The sequence below is a fragment of the Lutjanus erythropterus genome, chromosome 13 (genome assembly GCF_056507025.1).
Source record: "Lutjanus erythropterus isolate fLutEry1 chromosome 13, fLutEry1.hap2, whole genome shotgun sequence".
Classification (NCBI taxonomy): Eukaryota; Metazoa; Chordata; class Actinopteri; order Lutjaniformes; family Lutjanidae; genus Lutjanus; species Lutjanus erythropterus.
This window is the reverse complement of record NC_139329.1, coordinates 419,569-438,750: the sequence shown is the minus strand read 5'-3', so window position 1 is coordinate 438,750 and position 19,182 is coordinate 419,569. Positions and strand designations below refer to the sequence as shown.

At 41.5% G+C, this 19,182-nt stretch overlaps 1 protein-coding gene across 1 annotated transcript in view; it reads right to left on the bottom strand.

Moving 5' to 3' along the window:
• agbl1 (AGBL carboxypeptidase 1) overlaps window positions 1-19,182 on the bottom strand; it is a 219,332-nt gene that overhangs the window by 58,106 nt on the left and 142,044 nt on the right. The window contains 2 exon segments of the mRNA XM_084733981.1: window positions 3,380-3,512; window positions 3,920-4,007. Of these exon segments, the coding sequence (XP_084590107.1) occupies window positions 3,380-3,512; window positions 3,920-4,007 (221 nt within the window).

The window sequence follows — 19,182 nt, the reverse complement described above, 5'->3', positions numbered from 1 at the left end:
TGTTCCAATGTAAGTGGTGAATGTTTGTATGTGTCTTTCATTACCTACACTAACACTTACTTTGATGACTCTATGCTGAACCCATTGAAAGAATTCCCAGTAAATCAGTACTTGTCAGAAGCCTTGTAGAAAAGAAAAGTAACAGTTAGATTTATTAAATGCTAAATGATCTTCTATAATGCCTTTATCCAAAGTTCTTTACAATGTGTGTTACATTCAACCAAACATTCTTGTTTTTGTGTGTGTTAGATACAGTCCAGCTGACATTGCCTTTTTGGGTGAGTATGCCAACACCATGGGTCCAGTTGCAAAGGCAATAAACATACTACAGGGAGAATCCAACATTCACATGGGATGGCTGCTCCCTACAATCACTACCCTCATCTCCAAGTTTGAGACTCTGCATACCACTGATTGATGCCCTGCAAGGCAGTCTGAAGAAATGGTTTTGACAAAATGATGTCTGACCAAGAGTTGGTTGCTGCAGCCATTCGTCATCCAAAATTCAATAAATCGTGGACCGTGGACAAAGTTGTCCTCAAATCAGGTAAGAAAACATGTGTCATTAAGTGTTCCTCACTTGTTCTCATTTCCACTTTTTTAAACACTTAAGTTAAATCAATCAATCAGAACTTTATTTCTACCCAGAAGACCTGAGCAATCTAGTTGGTTCAATCCCTAGAAGCAAATTTGACAAATAACTGAGTGCAAGGCTATTGAGAGTTTTAAAAACTAACAGGCAGCCAATGCAATGATTTTTAAAATTGGTATACATATATAGCCTGATGATGAAAATTATTTGGGTCTCAGATTTAGGTCTCAGGTACATCAAGGAAGATCTTCCTGATTATGATGAGCCTCTTCTGTGACCCACTCACTCCTTAAGCACTTCTGATGGAGAGGATTTCTTCTCCAATGTGAAGCATATACACACCCAGGAAACAACGACCAAACAGCTGGATGCATGTACAGCTGGAGTTATGGACATTTATAACTTACCCAGCTGTATCAAGCCTGTCACTCAAGTTAAACACAGCCCTACCCGCCTCTGCTGCCTGTGAAAGGATTTTCAGTGCAGCTGGACTGATCTTCAGCCCAAGAAGGGGAAGAACTGATTCACACAACTTCGAAAACCAGCTTCGACTTAAGTTGAATAAGAACTTCTTCAAGTTTGAATAGTTTGACCAGGCTGATAACTGGAGAAATGCACTATTTCCACCTTTAAAAACTGAGTGGATTTTACCAAATTTGTCTTGCTGTAAGATGTATTATTGAGCCAGGTATAAAGCTAGATTAATCCGTGCAGAGCATTCATTGTGTTGTAGGCTCCTATGTTTAAGTATGGCAGTACAATCAATAATTATTGTCACTGTTTCCTCTCTGGTGTTATGACTGGCAACACACACTCACACACATACGCACTCGCACACACATACACATATGCACACACGCTCGCACACAAACATTGCTGTATCAAAATACTAAAACTGAGGAAAGTGGCTAAATGCTCATCATCTCTAAGGAATGATTAAGGCATGTGTTATGTTCCCGTAGCCAAGTGGTTCAACAGAACGACAAGTTCTTGAAAGCAGAGTTGTAGTTTGTTCGTAGTAACAGACTGTACAGTAAAGCTTGCAACTTACAACCCCGTAGTGAGTGTGTGTGGAGAAAAAAAAAAGCCCTGCTGTTTTTTTAGGGGGAAGGGTGTTTAAATAAAATAATTAAAAATAGGTGTCCTTTTTCTTTTTTGAGTGCATTTCTATGCTAAAGTTTTTAATAGGTGTTTTTATAGGCTTTGTGTAGCTTAGTGGTTCTACAAGCAGGTCAGTGCATCACTAGGTGATTTCAGAGTTACAAGGTTTCTGTAAATGCACTGTGAAAATAATACAGCATGTATTGATATTAGAAAATGTACTTGGTAATTTGTACTTTTGAATACTTAAGTATTTTAAAAGCAAGTATTCTGGTACTTTAACTTGAGTACATTTTGACTGAACAACTTTCACTTGTAGTTGAGTAATATTTTACCAAGAGTATCTATAGTTTGACTCAAGTGCTAGGGTTGAGGACCTCCCCCACTGGTTCCAAATGACGTACTTTTTATTTTAGTACATACTGCAGCTGCCCTTACAAAGTATATACTGTTGCATACAGTTGGGACATACTACTTCAAAACATTGTGCCTTGACCTTTGACCCTCTTGCTCATACATCAGTCACAGTTAATAGCATGTCTGTAATGTTAGTTCAAGGCATTTTCTCTCTTATACAAGGCTGTTTAAGTAAGCATAAAATATAAAAGGCTGAATAATGTAACTATATACTTTGACTCAAGGTCTTGGGTTGAGTACTTTGTTCACCACTGGCTATAGCAGCTATTGCCCAGAGTCTCTCAGGTAACCAGGATAAAGTGTACCCAGCAAATCCGGTAGAACCTGTCTTTACCAAAAAAAAAAAAAAAAAAACTTCACTGTGAAACCTTGAAGAGCAAAAGCAAAATATGTATTTGGGATGAATACAACTGTACTGAAAGGTCTTAGCTCAGCAACTACAGCTCTGTATCTCTCCAATGCAATTTTGCTTTAAGGCCAAACACTCAACAGAAATGGCTAACTGTCTCTTCTTAAAGGAAATAAAAGCCCTACTTGACTGGGGTGGCATTTCTTGATGTCACGTCTTCTAACACTCTCAATCACAAAGTTCTCCTTGCTAAGCTTTCTGAGTTTAAGTTCTCTGCTGTTGTACTAAAATTGATGAAAGTCTGACCTTACTAACTGGTTTCATTCAGTTGTCATAAATGATCATTGATCCAAGTCATAACAGCTGTCTGCTGGTGTCCCACAAGGTATTGTTCTTGGTATTCAGTGCATACATCAACAATTGTCCCTTTGTTTGTCTTAAAGTAGAAACCCTAATGTATACTGACAATACTGTAGTATTTGTACGCAATGGAACTAAAGCAGACGTTGTGGCTAAGCTCACCAGGTTCATGGCTCAGGTCACAACATGGCTGAAAGAATGCTGCCTCCAACAGTCAGTAATACTTGTAGCAGATTAACAATTACAGGTTGTGACTGAATTCAGATTTCATGGGGTACAAATTGACTCTAACATCTCCTTCACGTCACATGTTAAAAAACCTGTACAAGGGCCAAGGTCAATCTTACAGAAATCATGTCAGCAAAGGCTACCAAGATGCTTGTACATTCTCACAGACTAACCATAGTACACTGAAACCAGATACATCAACATACAAACAAGCACTCAAAACAGCAGATAAAAACAAAAAAAAAAACAAAGCACTTTCATCACTGCCTAGTTTAAAAGAATGCATCAGTTTATAAATTGAGATGACCTTATAAAACTGGATGGATCAGTACCTTCAGAGCAGAGTATGTGTAGGGATAATGGTAGGCCAGGTAGCAGACGTCCTCGTTGTGTTTAAAGGTGATGGTGAAGGTCAGAGTATAAAAGGTTGTTCTCATTCTCCCCTGAGCTGGACAAAAGTGGTTTCTGAAGGGAAAAATAGAGGGAATACCAAGCAATAAGTTATGTTATGTGTAGATTTTACAAATCTCCAGTTGTGTCTCTAGGGTCTCCATCTTTAGCACTAAGCACTCACTACTGAAGCACTTTGCTATTCAGACAGCACCCCAGTTTGGGAGTTCTTTCATAATTGATCTTTCTTTTGTTCAAGTTGACTCAATCAATATAATCACTCAATATAATTAATCAATATAATATGTTATATCATTCACTTATGACTAATTCATACTAGACTTTGTGTGTTCTGAAGGAGAGGACAGTTTTCTGAAACAAGCTAGCACAATAAGTTACTGAAGGGATCAAGTTGCTATCCTGAACTTTTTGCTTTCTATGTAATCATATATTTTCGTTGAATCAGTGCATTTCATTCATACCTGTAATAACAAATTTCAGTTCCACTCCTGACCCAGTGTGGTCTGCCTTCCAGAGCTTCCCTTACTGAGTACAGCACTGGCTGCATTCCTGCAGTACACACAGAAACACCCAGATACAGACAGTCAGCCATATGGACAAGACTCTCACTGTGTTCCAAACAGTGGTAGACAGTAACAAAAGTACATTTACTTGAGTACTATACCTAAGTAAAGTTTTTGAGTATCTGTACTTTGAGTATTTGTTTTTTTTTTTTGTTTGTTTTTTTTTTTTTTTTGAAACTTGTGACATTCACTCCACTACATTTCAAAGACAAATATTGTACTTTTGACTCTACTACATTTCCAGGACGGTTGTCATTGTCGCTGTTTTTTCTTTTCTAGAATACAATCTGCCACATGCTGTGTTACTCACAGAAGGAAACCAATCACAGTACCCACTCTCAACTGGGATTGCTGCAGAAATACATCATCCAGGTACACTCTGTAACAAGCACAAGCAAGCTGGCTGTCTTTCATTCAAACAAAACCTGGTAATGGTGATGGCAAGAGAAAGACAAAATGAAATCTTAAGATGTTATTATAATGAGAAAAAGAGAAATATTTCCAGGTAGGCTTTTAATGTTGGATTGTTTTTATGAGGGTGAAAAATACCACACAAAAACAAATGTATATACTGCCCCTGAAGCCAGAAAGAAATCTATTTTGAGAACTCCTTACAGTTGGCTTCAATCTAATTTTATGCAGTGATTTTAATACAGTTATGTCAGAAAATGACAATAGCTGTCCTTTTTGTTTTTGATTGTATTTCTATGCTGAAGTGTTTATAGGTGTTTCTATAGGCTTTGTGTAGCAGAGTGGTTCTACAAGCAGGTCAGTTCATCATTAGGAGGTTTCAGAGATTTACAAGGTTCTGTAAATGCATCGTGAAAACAATACAGCAATGTACTGATATTAGAATATGTACTTGGCAATTTGTACTTTTGAATACTTAAATATTTTAAAAGCAAGTATTCTGGTACTTCAACTTGCATAAAATTTTGACTGAGCAATTTTCGCTTGTAGTTGAGTAATATTTGACTAGAAGTATCTATAGTTTCACTCAAGTCCTGGGTTTGAGTACTTTGTCCCCCACTGGTTCCAAATCACATACTTTTTATTGTAGTACATACTGCAGCTGCCCTTACAAAGCATGTACTGTTGCATACAGAATGCATATAGTTGGGACATACTCAGGGGTCGCGTTAACCGAATATTTTCCGTCGTTGACCGGTTTTTTAAAACGGTGACGGAAAAATCTGAAGGTCATCTGTCATTTTGACAGGTTGCAATTCACACGCCTGACCACTTGGTGGCGAGTGAGCATATTAATTAGCTATTAGGTTCGTTCGAGATGAACTGCGCCTCGCCTGGAGAGTAGACGAGATCAGGAGGCCACAAGCAGGAGGTGGAGACAAAAAGCTGCAGTCAAGTTGGACAGTTTTCAACAGACTTAACGAGAGAGTAGAGGAAGAGACGCGAACATCCTGTTAGTTTACCTGTAGGTTACCTGTAGTCTGCAGATCATGATCATAGCTGAAGAAATAAAGTGCGTTCTTGATCGTTGATTGAAGGTAAAATAGAAGAGATCCTCCTTTTGACTCATCTGTTCCTTTATCTGCCTTGTAAAGCACTAAACTGTTCTTTTGATAAGTCATATATATAACCTTTATTATTATCAGACACAAAATATCTGCTTGCTGACAGATTAAAACTTCATTGCACAACAGAAGACTGATATGTCCAGCATTAAATATTACAATTACACAGAAAGTTAGTATTTTATACAGCACGTGGTGTTTGTTGTTAAAATTATGAGCCAATCAGAGCCTGTCAGCTTGTCAATCAGGTGACAGCCAGGCGTTTGCAGTCGGTGGAGGGCAGCTGCGGCATCTGGCACTACAAACTGCGGCCGCCTCGATCTCGTGAGGTTATCGTTGCCAAAGTGTGCAAGTTGGGATCAAGTCGGGACACAAATCTAACCGGCATGCATTATGCGGCGATCACCACTGATCAGTTCTGCGCAGGCCTGGCTCATCTCAAACACACCTAGTGTCACGGCAGCTGAGTGTCAGCAGCTGAAGTTTCTTCAAAAAGCCCAATAACGATGATGGTGTTGATAAAAGAGGTACGGTGTGGATTCTCTGTTCAGCTTCTTTGGACTGAATATTAATTAAAAATGAATCAAAATTAAATGCTATTGAATATGTAATTATTATCATTTTAAAAATTAAAGTGACGGGTAAAAATAGATTATGACGGGATTTTTATGACCCTGTCAGTCAAAATGACAGACAATGAAAAAGTCTAGCGCAACCTCTGGACATACTACTTCAAAACATTGTGCCCTGACCTTTGACCCTCTTGCTCATACATCACACTTAATAGCATGTCTGTAACTTTAGTGCAAGACATTTTCTCTCTTATACAAGGCTGTTTAAGTAAGCATAAAATATAAAAGGCCGAACAACGCAACTATAACGCAGCAGTGCAGCAATTACTTACGCATATAGAAAATCACTTACAAGTAATGACCAGGCCTTGAATTTCATCATTTTAGAGGCAAGACTACTTTGCCTTTGGTGTTGGCATTTTTTTGAAGAGGAAAATGATGACAAACTCCAGGTTTTCTTTTCAGCACTGTAACCAGGCTGAGTTGTGTCTTCTTATGGCCCCAAGTAGTAACTACTTCATGAGAGTTTCTTTTAACTAGTTTTATTTAATATCAAGGTAGTAAACTGATCACATATAATCTTGAACATTCCTTTAGAACAAAGCATTTCTGATTACCAAACACAATTCTTAAGAAGGGGAAACAGAAATTAAAGAAGATAACACAAGCAAAAAAATTATAAAAGGTTAAGTAAAAATAAAATAATAATAATAATAATACGGGGATGAATATCATTTTTAAGGTCTTCTATTCATCCAGATGCTGAGTTACAGCTTTCCATTTTCATACACAAATGCCTTTGTCATTTGGAATTGTGCAGTTCTTCCATTATGTACACCTGTCTCAGTCCATTTTCCACTGGAGAGAGTTGATTTTGCCACCATGAAATAGTTATCATTTTCCTTAAAATTAACAATAACAACCATCAAGATATACAGATTATCCCCATAGAGCAGGCATGTCCACCCTATTCCACAAAGGGCCGAGTGGCTGCAGGTTTTCGTTCCAACCAACCAACAGCACACCTGACTCGGCTAGTCAGCTGTTACTGTTATTGTGATACTGACATCGGTTGATGAAATGAGTCGAGCCTGGTGTGCTCCAGCTTGGTAGGAATGAAAATGCACAGCCATGTGGCCCTTCATGGAATAGTATTGGACATACCTGCCATAGAGTATACATCCCAAAATATAATACATGAGATTCAAAGGTAAAACATCTAAAATGATTGGAATCTCACTTTTTATCTAACTTTTAATATATTTTAATATACAGTTTAATATACCTGGGGTTTTGAGAGCGATAGTTCACCCAAAAATGAAATTTCACTACTCTAATCTACTCACCCCTGTGCTGATGTGAGGATGGGTGAAGATCTCCAGTTCACAAAACACTCCCGGAGCTTCAGTGGAAAACAGCGTTGCAGCCAAACACACAAAAAACACAAAAAAACTCCATACTACTCATGTGATGTAATCCAAGTGTCCATAAACCATGACATTAAAATTTGACCCAAAAAGACGTAATTTACACCATGTTTTTAGCCTAAATGTCAACTGTAGCCTTTCAGACCCGATCCACATATACACGCCTGAAGAGGGTACACAGGCTCTCGCCCAAGCCCCACAATGCCAGATATCATGATATCTTCACACCGGTGTTTACATGCTACCTGGAAGCAACTCAGACAACAGAGAGATGTCTGTTCAGAAATAGTTACAAAGCTGACTTTGCAAACTTTCAACAAAGAGGAAAATGTCAGGGGACTTCAACAGAGAAGAGGAACATAATTTCTTTGGTGTAGCCGTGCTGCTTGGGCAAGAACTTGTGTATCCAATTCAGGCGTGTGCACATGGATCAGGACTGAGAGGCTACAGTTGACATTTAGGCTAAAAACATGGTGTAAATGGTGTTTTTTTGGGGGGGTCAATTTTTAATGTTGCAGCTTACGGACACGTGGATTACAATACATGAGCAGTATGGAGACATTTTGTGGGTTTTTTGTGTGTGTCCTTTTTTTTTACATTTTAAAACTGGTAACCATTCACTTCAATTGTACTGGATTCAGCTGCAACACTGTTTTCTGCTGAAGATCTGAAGCTCTTACCTTCTAACTCCCCTTTTTCTTTAATATAGGAGGTACCTCCCGAATCCTCTAATTGCAATGTGTTGTAATGTAAATGTTATTTTTAAGTTTCAGATTAGGGTTACTTTCAGTTAGGCAGTGAAAGGACCACCATGGGGGGTCTGTCAGGGTCCTATGGTGAGAGCAGTTAGATGTGTTAAGCAGATGTTATGAGAGTTAGAAGCTACTGTATCAGGTGTTGGATGTTACAATAAACACCAAGTTGAACGCACATCGTAGACAGAGTATTATTGTTGAAAAGCCTTCACATTATTACATTGGCAACAAGGATGAACTACAACTCAGCTGAGAAGGGCGACATACAGTAAAATCAACAAGTTTGACCCGGACTCGGATGATTGGCAGCAGTATGTGGAGTGTCTGGACTTCTACTTCATGGCTAACAAAATCACAGACGGAGAACAAAAATGGGCCATCCTTTTGAGTGCATGTGGCGGGAGAGTTTACGCTGTGCTGAGGGATCTGTGTCAGCCAGGGAAGCCTGGAGATTTTGACTGAGTTATTGAAGATTCTGAGTGACCACTTCATGCTGAAACCCAGTGTAATTGTTAAACGTTTCAAGTTTCATTCAGCAATGAGACAATAGGGACAGTCGGTGGCATCATTTGTAGCCGATCTGAGGAGACTTACTGAAGACTGTGGTTTTGGGTCGGCGCTGGACTACATGCTGAGGGACAGATTAGTGTGCGGCATTAATGATGACCACATCCAAAGATGTTTGTTGTCAGACTCAGATGATAAACTGACTCTGGCAAGGGCAGCTGAGCTGGCAACATCAATGGAAACCATCGCTAAGGATGTAGCAGAGCTGCAGCAGTTGGCAGTGGAGGGGTCGGTGGTGCACAAATTGCAGCCCGGGACCTCAGGGCGGCAACCACCTGCTGCAGGAGGATGCTTCAGATGTGGGGGGAACCACGCACCTGCCGATTGTCGGTTCATAGATGCAGTTTGCCACAACTGCCACAAGAGGGGGCACTTGGCCAGAAAATGCAGCAGTGCCAGGCAGCCCAGGCAGAGCCAGGGAAACACAAGAGGTGAAATGCAAAGGCTGGAGGGTGAGGAGGAGGAGCAATACGCCCTGATGCTGTACAATCTGAATGATGAAGAAAGAGTGGAGCCATATAAGGAACACATGGCAGTGAATGGACATGATATTGGGTTTGAAATAGACACTGGGGCGGGCATGACAATCATTAATGAGAAAACTTATAGGGAGATGGGAGGGGGAGCACTCCATCAAACAAGAACAAAACTGTACACCTACACCGGAGACAGAGTGAGAGTGTTAGGTAAGATGCATGCACCAGTCACTTACAAAGGACAGGCTAAAAAGCTGCCATTGCTGGCAGTTAAAGAGGAGGGTCCAAATTTGGTGGGGAGAAATTGGCTCAAGGCTATTAAGCTAGACTGGAGGGCCATATTCAGAATGCAGATAGGTCAGCAGCAAGAGTTGAAGGCTCTGCTCTCACAGCATAAGGATGTGTTTAAAGGAGAGCTGGGCACTTTAGTGGGGGCTACTGCAAAGATTTATGTGGACTCAGATGCCAAGCCACATTACTTCAAAGCCAGACCTCTGCCATATGCCCTCAAGGAGAATATTGAGACACAGTTAACCAGATTGGAGAGGAAAGGCATCATTGAGCCTGTGAGTTTTTCAGAGTGGGCTGCCCCCATAGTTCCCATATTGAAACAAGACAAAATTAAAGCTGCAAGCATTGTTTTACGGGCCCTCGCACCTCCACGCCATTCGGGGGGCCCTTGGCCGAGGCCTCGTGGCCAGATTCGTACCAGGCGAACAGTCTCTGGATTGCTACGGCCGTCGGACATCCCTTTAAGAAATTCAGTGTCGCTTCCTATCGCCACTAGGTGGAGCAATGAGTATCTGTCCTGATTGTCATGTATATATGTTCAGACTGGGACTTTTATGACACCTGTGAAGTTTGGTGCAGATCAGACCATGTACACCCAAGTTATAGTAATTTCGTCTTTCATAGCGAGACACCAAAACTCGATGCCACGCTACAGCGACGCCGTTCAATGCTGACCAAATCTTTAAATAGCTTTTGGTCACACACTTGTGTAGATGATACACACCCATTTTGAAGTCAATCAGATCAATTCTGTAGGAGGAGTTTGTTAAAATACAACACATGGAAAACTAAATTCAAAATAGCAGACTTCCTGTTGGGTTTGGCCAATGGGTCCAAGAGGCTTTTTTGTGCGTCTGGGGGTGATACATATGTGTCCCAATTTTCGCGCATGTCGGTGAAACGTGCAACAGGGGCTGCTGTTTAAAGGGCATGGCCAAGCCATTAATGAAACTGTTAGGGCTGGACTGCTAACGTACATGTCAAGTTTCATGCAGATGCAACATAGTATAGTGAAGTTAATGCCAATTTCTAATTTTTGGTGAAACATCGACTTCGCCGCTCCGTCACGAAAATGCCATTTGACGATATGTCACAATTTTCATAGTATAGCATTGCTATACTGTCTTAAGACCTTCCTGACCAAATTTGAGTCAGATATGGTCAACGTGCTCAGAGCAGCACCTTAAACTGTAAAACGTGTCATTTCCTGTTGCCACCTGGGGGCACTATAACAATTCTAGAGTATGTTTATATACGTGTGTTCAGGGTGGGACTATTATCAAACGTGAAGTTTGGTGCAGATTGGACTATTTATGCTGAAGTTATAGCAATTTCGTGTTTCATGGTGAAACATGAAAATTCGCCGCACTGTCATGGCAACACCGTTTGACGAGAAATCTTGATTTTCAAAACATAGCATAACCAACATCTTAAGGCCTTCCTGACCAAATTTGAGGTGGATATGGTGAATGTGCTTGGAGCAGGAACTCAAAGAGTAAAACATGACATTTCCTGTCGCCACCAGGGGGCGCTATGACAATCATGGACTATTGTGACATAGATGTGTTCAAGGCAGGACTATTATCCATCACGTGAAGTTTTAGGCAGATCGGACCATTTATGCTAAAGTTTCATTTCGTGTTTTTTGGCCACGCCCTTCAACAATACAAAGATCTTTTAATAACTTTGGATCACACTGTTGTCGAGCTCACACAAACCAATTTTGAAGTCAACCGGATGAAATCTGTAGGAGGAGTTCGTTAAAGTATGACCAAAATGTCATACTTTGGCCAAAAATTACCTTATTTTGAAAATACAATTCAAAATGGCCGACTTCCTGTTGGGTTGAAGGGGTTGCTGCAAGAGGCTTTTTTGTCCGTCCCGGCATGATACATATCTGTACCAAATTTCATATGTGTAGGGCAAATTTAAAGCAGGGGGCTTCGTTTTTGAAAAGTGTTAGGTGTGCTGTGCTGGTCAGTGATAATGGAGCGAGCCTGGTCAGTGCAGAATTCAAACAGTTCCTGAAAAAAAAATGTCATCAAGCATGTGACCACAGCACCATATCACCCATCTTCCAATGGCTGTGCAGAGCAGGTTGTGCGAGTGTTCAAGGAGGGCATCAAGAAGATGGGAGAGGGTAGTGTGGAGACAAAATTGTCCAGGTTCTTGTTCAATTACCGATCAACCCCTCAGACCATAACTGGAGCCACGCCTGCTGAGCTGCTCATGAACCAAAGGATCAGGACCCAGCTGGATCTTGTGCATCCATCACTAGCTGGCAGGGTTGGACAGAACCAGGCCACTCACTGTTAGTGCAGTTTATCCGCTCTGCGCTGCCGTAGACGGTGCAGGATGATGATCTCCGTACGTCAACCCGACAGTATGTAACTATAAATGGCTATTTCTAAAGTAACGGCAACATATAGATTATGAGTTTCCATTGATTGATAATAATACATAACATACTTATATATAATATATCTCATTTATGTACATAAATTCCTGTAATTATTACACACTGGTCCTTTAAGGACTATGTTCATGCAGGGGCTGAGTGATGCCCTTGTAGCAGAGTGTGACTTATAGTTAAGTGTTAACTGAAAGAAAAGGTCATTTATGGAGTATGGGGGGAGGGAATGTTGTAATGTAAATGTTATTTTTAGGTTTCAGATTAGGGTTACTTTCAGTTAGGCAGTGGAAGGACCATGGGGGGGTCTGTCGGGGTCCTATGGTGAGAGCAGTTAGATATGTTAAACAGACGTTATGAGAGTTAGAAGCTACTGTATCAGGTGTTGGATGTTACAATAAACACCAAGTTGAATGCACGTCGTAGACAGAGTATTATTGTTGAGAGGCCTTCACATTATTACACAATGGTTTAGAAATACTGGATACATACTTTTTTCCAATCTGTTTTTTTTTTTCAATCATATCAATGAAATACTGTTTAGTACACCTAACAGCTTCCCATTCACTGCGAGTGAGGCACAATGCCTTATTTGAAAGTATCGAAAGAGATCCTTCACAGGCAACACAAAACTTTGCTGTAGCTGTGCAAATTATTTAAATTGATTGCCTTCCATTAATTGATTCATTTTAATCAGGCCCAAGCCTGCTCATCTTCTCACACATTCATGAGAGTTTTAAATAATTAAATTATAACTATTAGAGACAAAATTCACCTTCCCTCAACCAGTACTGATTTATCTTCAAATCCAGGACAGTTAGAAAAAGCTGTTAAACAGGATGTTGAGTGAGACTATTTCTCTCCCATTGACCTTCAACAACTAACCTCAACTATTTCTTCAACTAAACCATTAATTTGTCTCCTAGAACCCATCCCAGACTGCTTAAAGATATGATCAGTATGTCCTTCATAAAAGGACATACTGGATTTAGAGCCCATCATAGCACAGCCACTGCACTGATGACAGTTACAAATTAGTTTCCACTTGCATCAGACAACAAACTGAAAATCAAATATTTAATTGGCATTAACACTAGAACTGCCAAGATGGTCTGACAGATCTTTTGGGGTTTTAGCAACCAAATAACTTTGGTTAAAAAACAAAAAACAAACAAACAAACAAAAAAATCCAAGCCTCTCATTCTGTGACTTTTCCTAAATATGTATTTTGTATGTTTTTTGAAGCCTATAAGGTCCTTAAATAAAATACAAAAGAATTCTAAGCAATTATATCTCTGACCGCCAAAGCCGTCATACAGACTGCAGGTGAATATTTATACATTTTGCAGGGTTGTTTTCCTGCTGCTATGATTTTTTTTAAATTAGTTATTGTTTATATTTATATATTCCATATTCAGACATAAGAACAGCCTGACCAGAGAGAGACAGAGACACAGAGAGAGAGGAATGCAGACAGTCACACGGACAGAGTGACACATAGTGATAGGGGCACAGACAGACAGACAGAAAGGAGGAAAGAGAAATAGAAATTGACAGAGGAAATGAAGATGAAGAGAAGAGTGACAAAAAAATATTTGGAAGACCTGTGAGAGTTAAGTACATGTAAGAGTTGAGAGGTTGAGAGCTTTTTGCCCCAGGTGTATGTCTTTGTTCATTTGTTTGTTTGTTCGGTACTGTTTTACTGTTATATTCTGCTGCGCGTGAGGGTTCAGAAGGGGCCGATGCACTGGGGTTTGGGTGGCACTCGTGGGCGGGGGCCCCAATGACCCAATCCCAGGACATGGAATCTCACTGTGGGGACATAGAATGACACCTTGCTGGGGGGGAAGGAGCCTGAGCTAGTATGGGAGGTTGAGTGGTACCGGCTAGAGATAGTCAGGCTTACCTCCACACACAGTCTGGGCTCTGGAACCCAACTCCTTGAGAGAGGCTGGACTCTTTTCTACTCTGGAGTTGTCAACGGTGAGAGGTGGTGGGCTGGTGTGGGCTTGCTTATAGCCCCTCAGCTCAGCCGCCATGTATTGGGTCAGGGATAGGTGCCTCGCTGTTGTTTCGGCCTTTGGATTGGATGGCAGTGCAGAGTACCCGGCTTTCCAGGAGACCTTGGGAGGGTTGCTGGAAAGTGCTCCGACTGGGGACAACGCTCACGTGGGTGGCAACAGTGTTACCTGGAGGGGCGTCACTGGACCCTCGATCTGAACCCGAGTGGTGTTCTGTTATTGGACTTCTGTGCTAGTCAGGCTGAAGGAGTTTTATTGAGCTTGGTTGGCTCGTGGGACTCCTGAGCCAGCCGACAGGTACCAGCAGGCCAAGCACGCTGCGGCCTTCGCATATGGGAAAAGTTCAGGGAGGCCACGGAGGAGGAATACCGGTCGGCCTTGAAGAGATTTTGGTAAACCGCCTCAGAAGGGAGAAGCAGTACCCTGCCAACACTGTTTACAGTGGTGGTGGGGAGCTGTTGACTTCAACTGGGGATATTGTTGGAGGGCCTTCCATAGAGGAAGCAGAGACTGAGGTTGACTCATTCATCACCCAAGCTGAAGTCACTGAGGTAGCTCAGAACCTCCTCAGTGGCAAGGCACCAGGGGTGGATGAGATCCGCCCTGAGTGCCTCAAGTCTCTGGATGTGGTAGGGCTGTCTTGGTTGACACACCTCTGCAAGGTCGAGTGGCAGTTGGGGACAGTGCCCCTGGACTGGCAGACCAGGGTGGTGGTCCCTCTATTTAAGAAAGGGGACCAGAGGGTGTGCTCCAATTATAGGGGGATCACACTCCTCAGCCTCCCTGGGAAAGACTATTCCAGGGTACTGGAGAGGAAAATTCAGCCGATAGTCGAACCTCGGATCCAGGAGGAACAATGTGGTTTTCATCCTGGTCGTGGAACACTGTACCAACTCTATACCCTCTGCAGGGTGCTTGAGGGTTCATGGGAGTTTGCCCAACCAGTCCACATGTGTTTTGTGGACTTCGAGAAGGCATTCGACCATGTCCCTCATGGCATTCTGTAGAAGGTGCTTTGGGAGTATGGAGTTTGGGGCTCTTTGCTAAGGGCCGTACAATCTCTGTATGACCGGAGCAGGAGCTTGGTTCGCATTGCCAGCAGTAAGTCAGACCTGTTCCTGGTGCATGTTGGACTCCGGCAGGGCTGCCTTTTGTCATTTGTTCTGTTCATTATTTTTATGGACAAAATTTCTCGGCGCAGCCAAGGGCCAGAGAGAATCTGGTTTTGGGGCCATAGGATCTCTGCTTTTTGTGGATGATGATGTCCTTTTGGCTCCTTCGAACCAGGACCTTCAGCATGTACTGGGGCGGTTTATAGCCGACTGCGAAGCAGCTGGGATGAGAATCAGCTCCTCCAAGTCTGAGGCCATGGTTCTCGACTGGAAAAAGGTGGCTTGCTCCCTCTGGGTCGGAAAAAAGTTCCTGCCTCAAGTGGAGGAGTTCAAGTATCTTGGGGTCTTGTTTACGAGTGAGGGGAGGATGGAGCGTTAGATTGACAGACGGATTGGTGCAGCGGCAGCAGTATTGCGGTCGTTGCACCGGTCTGTCGTGGGAAAGAAGGAGCTGAGCTGCAAAGCGAGGTCGTCAATTTTCCGGTCAATCTACGTTCTTACCCTCACCTATGGTAATGAACTTTGGGTCATGACTGAAAGAACAAGATCTCAGATGCAAACAGCTGAAATGAGTTTCCTCCGCAGGGTGGGTGGGTGCTACCTTAGAGATAGGGTGAGGAGCTCTGTCACCCGGGAGGAGCTTGGAGTAGAGCCACTGCTCCTCCACATCAAGAGGAATCAGCTGAGGTGGCTCAGGCATCTATATTGGATGACTCCTGGGCGCCTCCCTGGGGAGGTATTCCGGGCATGCCCCACTGGGAGGAGGTTCCGGGGAAGACCCAGGACACGCTGGAGTGACTATGTCACTCGGCTGGCCTGGGAACGCCTTGGGATCCTCCTGGAAGACCTGGAGGAAATGTCCAGGGAGAGGGAAGTCTGGGCATCCCTGCTCAGACTGCTGCCCCCGCAACCAGGCCCCAGATGAGCAGAAGACAATGGATGGATGGATGGATGGATGGATGGATGGATGGATGGGGATGTAGTATTTTCCTGAAAATTAAATTTTCTATCCTGGAAACAGAGGCACACCAGTCTGATGTGTTTAGGTTCCAAACCTGACCACATTTGTGTTTTATCTGGTGGTATTAATTATTATTGAGGCAGAAGAACCTCATTTCAACATTAATCAACATTAAAATGAACATAATATAAACTGTGCAGGATGTGTGCAGCTGCCATGGCGGCCTATGAGAAGTGTTGTTTTCATTAACGATGACCAAATTATTTTGTTAACGCACCTTTTTTTCATGACTAAAACAAGACGGTGATGAGCTGAACATAGCTTTTTGATGACGAAAATATGATGACACATATCTGTTGTTTTCATTGATGAGAGGAGACGAGACGAAAATGTTAGTGGGTTGGCTATAGGACTATCACAATGCATGGCATTTCCTCCAACTGTACATGCAATCTGTCTGTCAAATGCTGAAGATATCAGCAATGCACCTGCATCCCGTCCTTGTTTGGTCATGCCCACCACCGGGCATACCAAGTGCACACCAGGCCAGTAACACACAGTTCATGGACCATGGCAGCAACGTCAGCACAAGGGCTTGGTGAGCGGAAAAGACATGATGATTTATGGATATACTTTACACATAATCCAGCAGAAAATAAAATGGATGGGAAAGTCTAGGCTAGCACTATCAAATTGGTAAGGAATCTGGTTATTATACAAAAGTGTTAAGAGAGTTAACTGTTGCTTTATGAATTGCAACACAACCTGTCAACCTCAATTACAATTTCCTATATCTATATTAGCCTAATTTAATGTTTTAAAGCACGTGTCAAACTCAAGGCCTGTGGGCCTCATCCGGCCCGCGATGCAATTATATACAGCCTGCGAGATAATTTCATGTGTCTATTATGAATGGCCCATCGGTAAATAGCACTTCCACCACTCATACCACAAGTCCCACAATGCACTGCGACAGCTGCCGCATAACTCGAGAAATAAATCAGCTCACAGTCGCGAAGACGCAAGCTTCTGTCAAACGACAATGTAAACAGGTTTGTCTGTTTAGGCAACTGACTCAATGCAATGAAACAGAAGTATATGAGGAGGGAGATGAGCTGCAGCTTCACCTGAAACCAGGTAAAAGTAAAAGTAAGACTGACCCACAGCAGAGAGAGAGAGAGAGAGAGCATGTCAATATGGACAGATGTGTCGACTTGATATAAAAAAAATTTATGATCATGAATCATAATATTAATGTACACTTCTATGGTGCTCCATTTTTTTACTTTTTAAGTCCAATTTGTGTACTTTTAAATAATTATTTGATGCATTATTGTAAGTCATGATGAAGAGTTCAGACTCTGTCTCTCCTCAGTGTGTGTCAGTGTGCAGTTTAATTTTTTCCTAAAATACTGCTGGTTTTGTGGTGTTAAATTTTAAATCTGAAGATTGCAGTGCGCCATAGTAGCTACAGTTGACTTTTCTATTGAAGTTTTCAGTGCGTTTTGGCCTTAATGTTAAATTGAGCAGGTCAATATGCTCATCTGTACCTGATGGGCTTTGTAATATTATTATATGAGCATATTTTTATGCCAAATGCAGTGCCATTGAGGGTTTGCACGATTAAAGTGTGCGATATCTTGTGTCTAGACAAAAAGCAAGCATTTTCAAATGTAACCCCCACCTGGATATGTGAGCTTAAATATTCTAAGCTGAAATATTCTAATTTTCTTTTGTTATTGTTGAAGAAAAAAATATATTTTAAATCTTATTTATTTCATTGAGGAAAAAGGTGTTGCAGTCTGGCTGTTCAAATTCATATTTCTGAATAAAACATAGTCAGTTTTAGACATAATGTGTCAATAAATGTTAATCCTGTTTGGCCCGTGACTTAGACTGTGTTTTAAATTTTGACCCCTTTTGTGATTGAGTTTGACACAGTTGTTTTAAAGTCATTCTTTTTTTCAACTAAAATTAATGACTGAAACTGGACTAAAACCCTTTTAGTTTTTGTCGACTAAATTTATCAAGGATAGAAATGACTAAAATGTAACTAAAACTGATAAGCATTTCGTCCAAAAGACTAAGACTAAAACTAAATCAAAAATGGCTGCCAAAAACAACACTGCATATGAGGATGAAATGCTAATGAAATTTGTTAAATCAAGTCATTTGGTGTTTTCAAAGTCATGATATTGAGCTGAAACAGATTCCACATTTTGTTTGCATTCAGAGGCTGCTGCTGAGTGCAGCAGATGGCTCGCACTGCGCGCACTTCAATGTTAAACACCGTAGGCTTAATAAAGTTAACAGTCTCAACAATCAAGTTAAAACGCAAAACTCTTACTTGGTCTGGGTCTTTGAGAGATACTGGCATCTTTCTTCAGTGAGGGGCACTTTTGGCCACAGCCAACTGCTGATGATAAATCTATCACATGCTGCAGTATTTCATACCAATGGGTTTTGTATAAATCCAGTGATGTTGAAGCTTTGAGCTTCACCTGGAATTTTATCTGAAATTCTAAATGTGGCAGCAAACATCAATGCAACGGATTTTATCCCTCCAGCACAGTGCAGTTTTCAACTTCATTGTTTAATATTTTTCAGTATATCCACACAACGGTGGTGGCAGACATTGTGTTGTGTGTCTCATTCCAATGATGATGCAAAAAGTTATTGTATTAACTGGATTATTGATCAGAGGTTTTTGAATTCATGGCGATTTGTGACCAATTAATAAAAGTCCCTAGTGTGCTGCCCCAATTAAATTTTAACAAATATAGCACATGCTATTATATTATGATGATATAGTAGACTAAAAGTTATATGTCATTTATTATTGTAGAGTGCATTTTAGCAAATTGTCCATTTTAATGAGAGATGTGAAGCAGCAGTAAAAAAAAAAAAAAAGAAAAACGCACACAATAAAATAAATTAAAGCTGCAAGCAGCGTTTTACGGGCCCTCATACCCCCGCGCAACTCGGGGGGCCGGCAGCCGCAACCTCATAGCCGGATTTGCCCCAGGGGAACAGG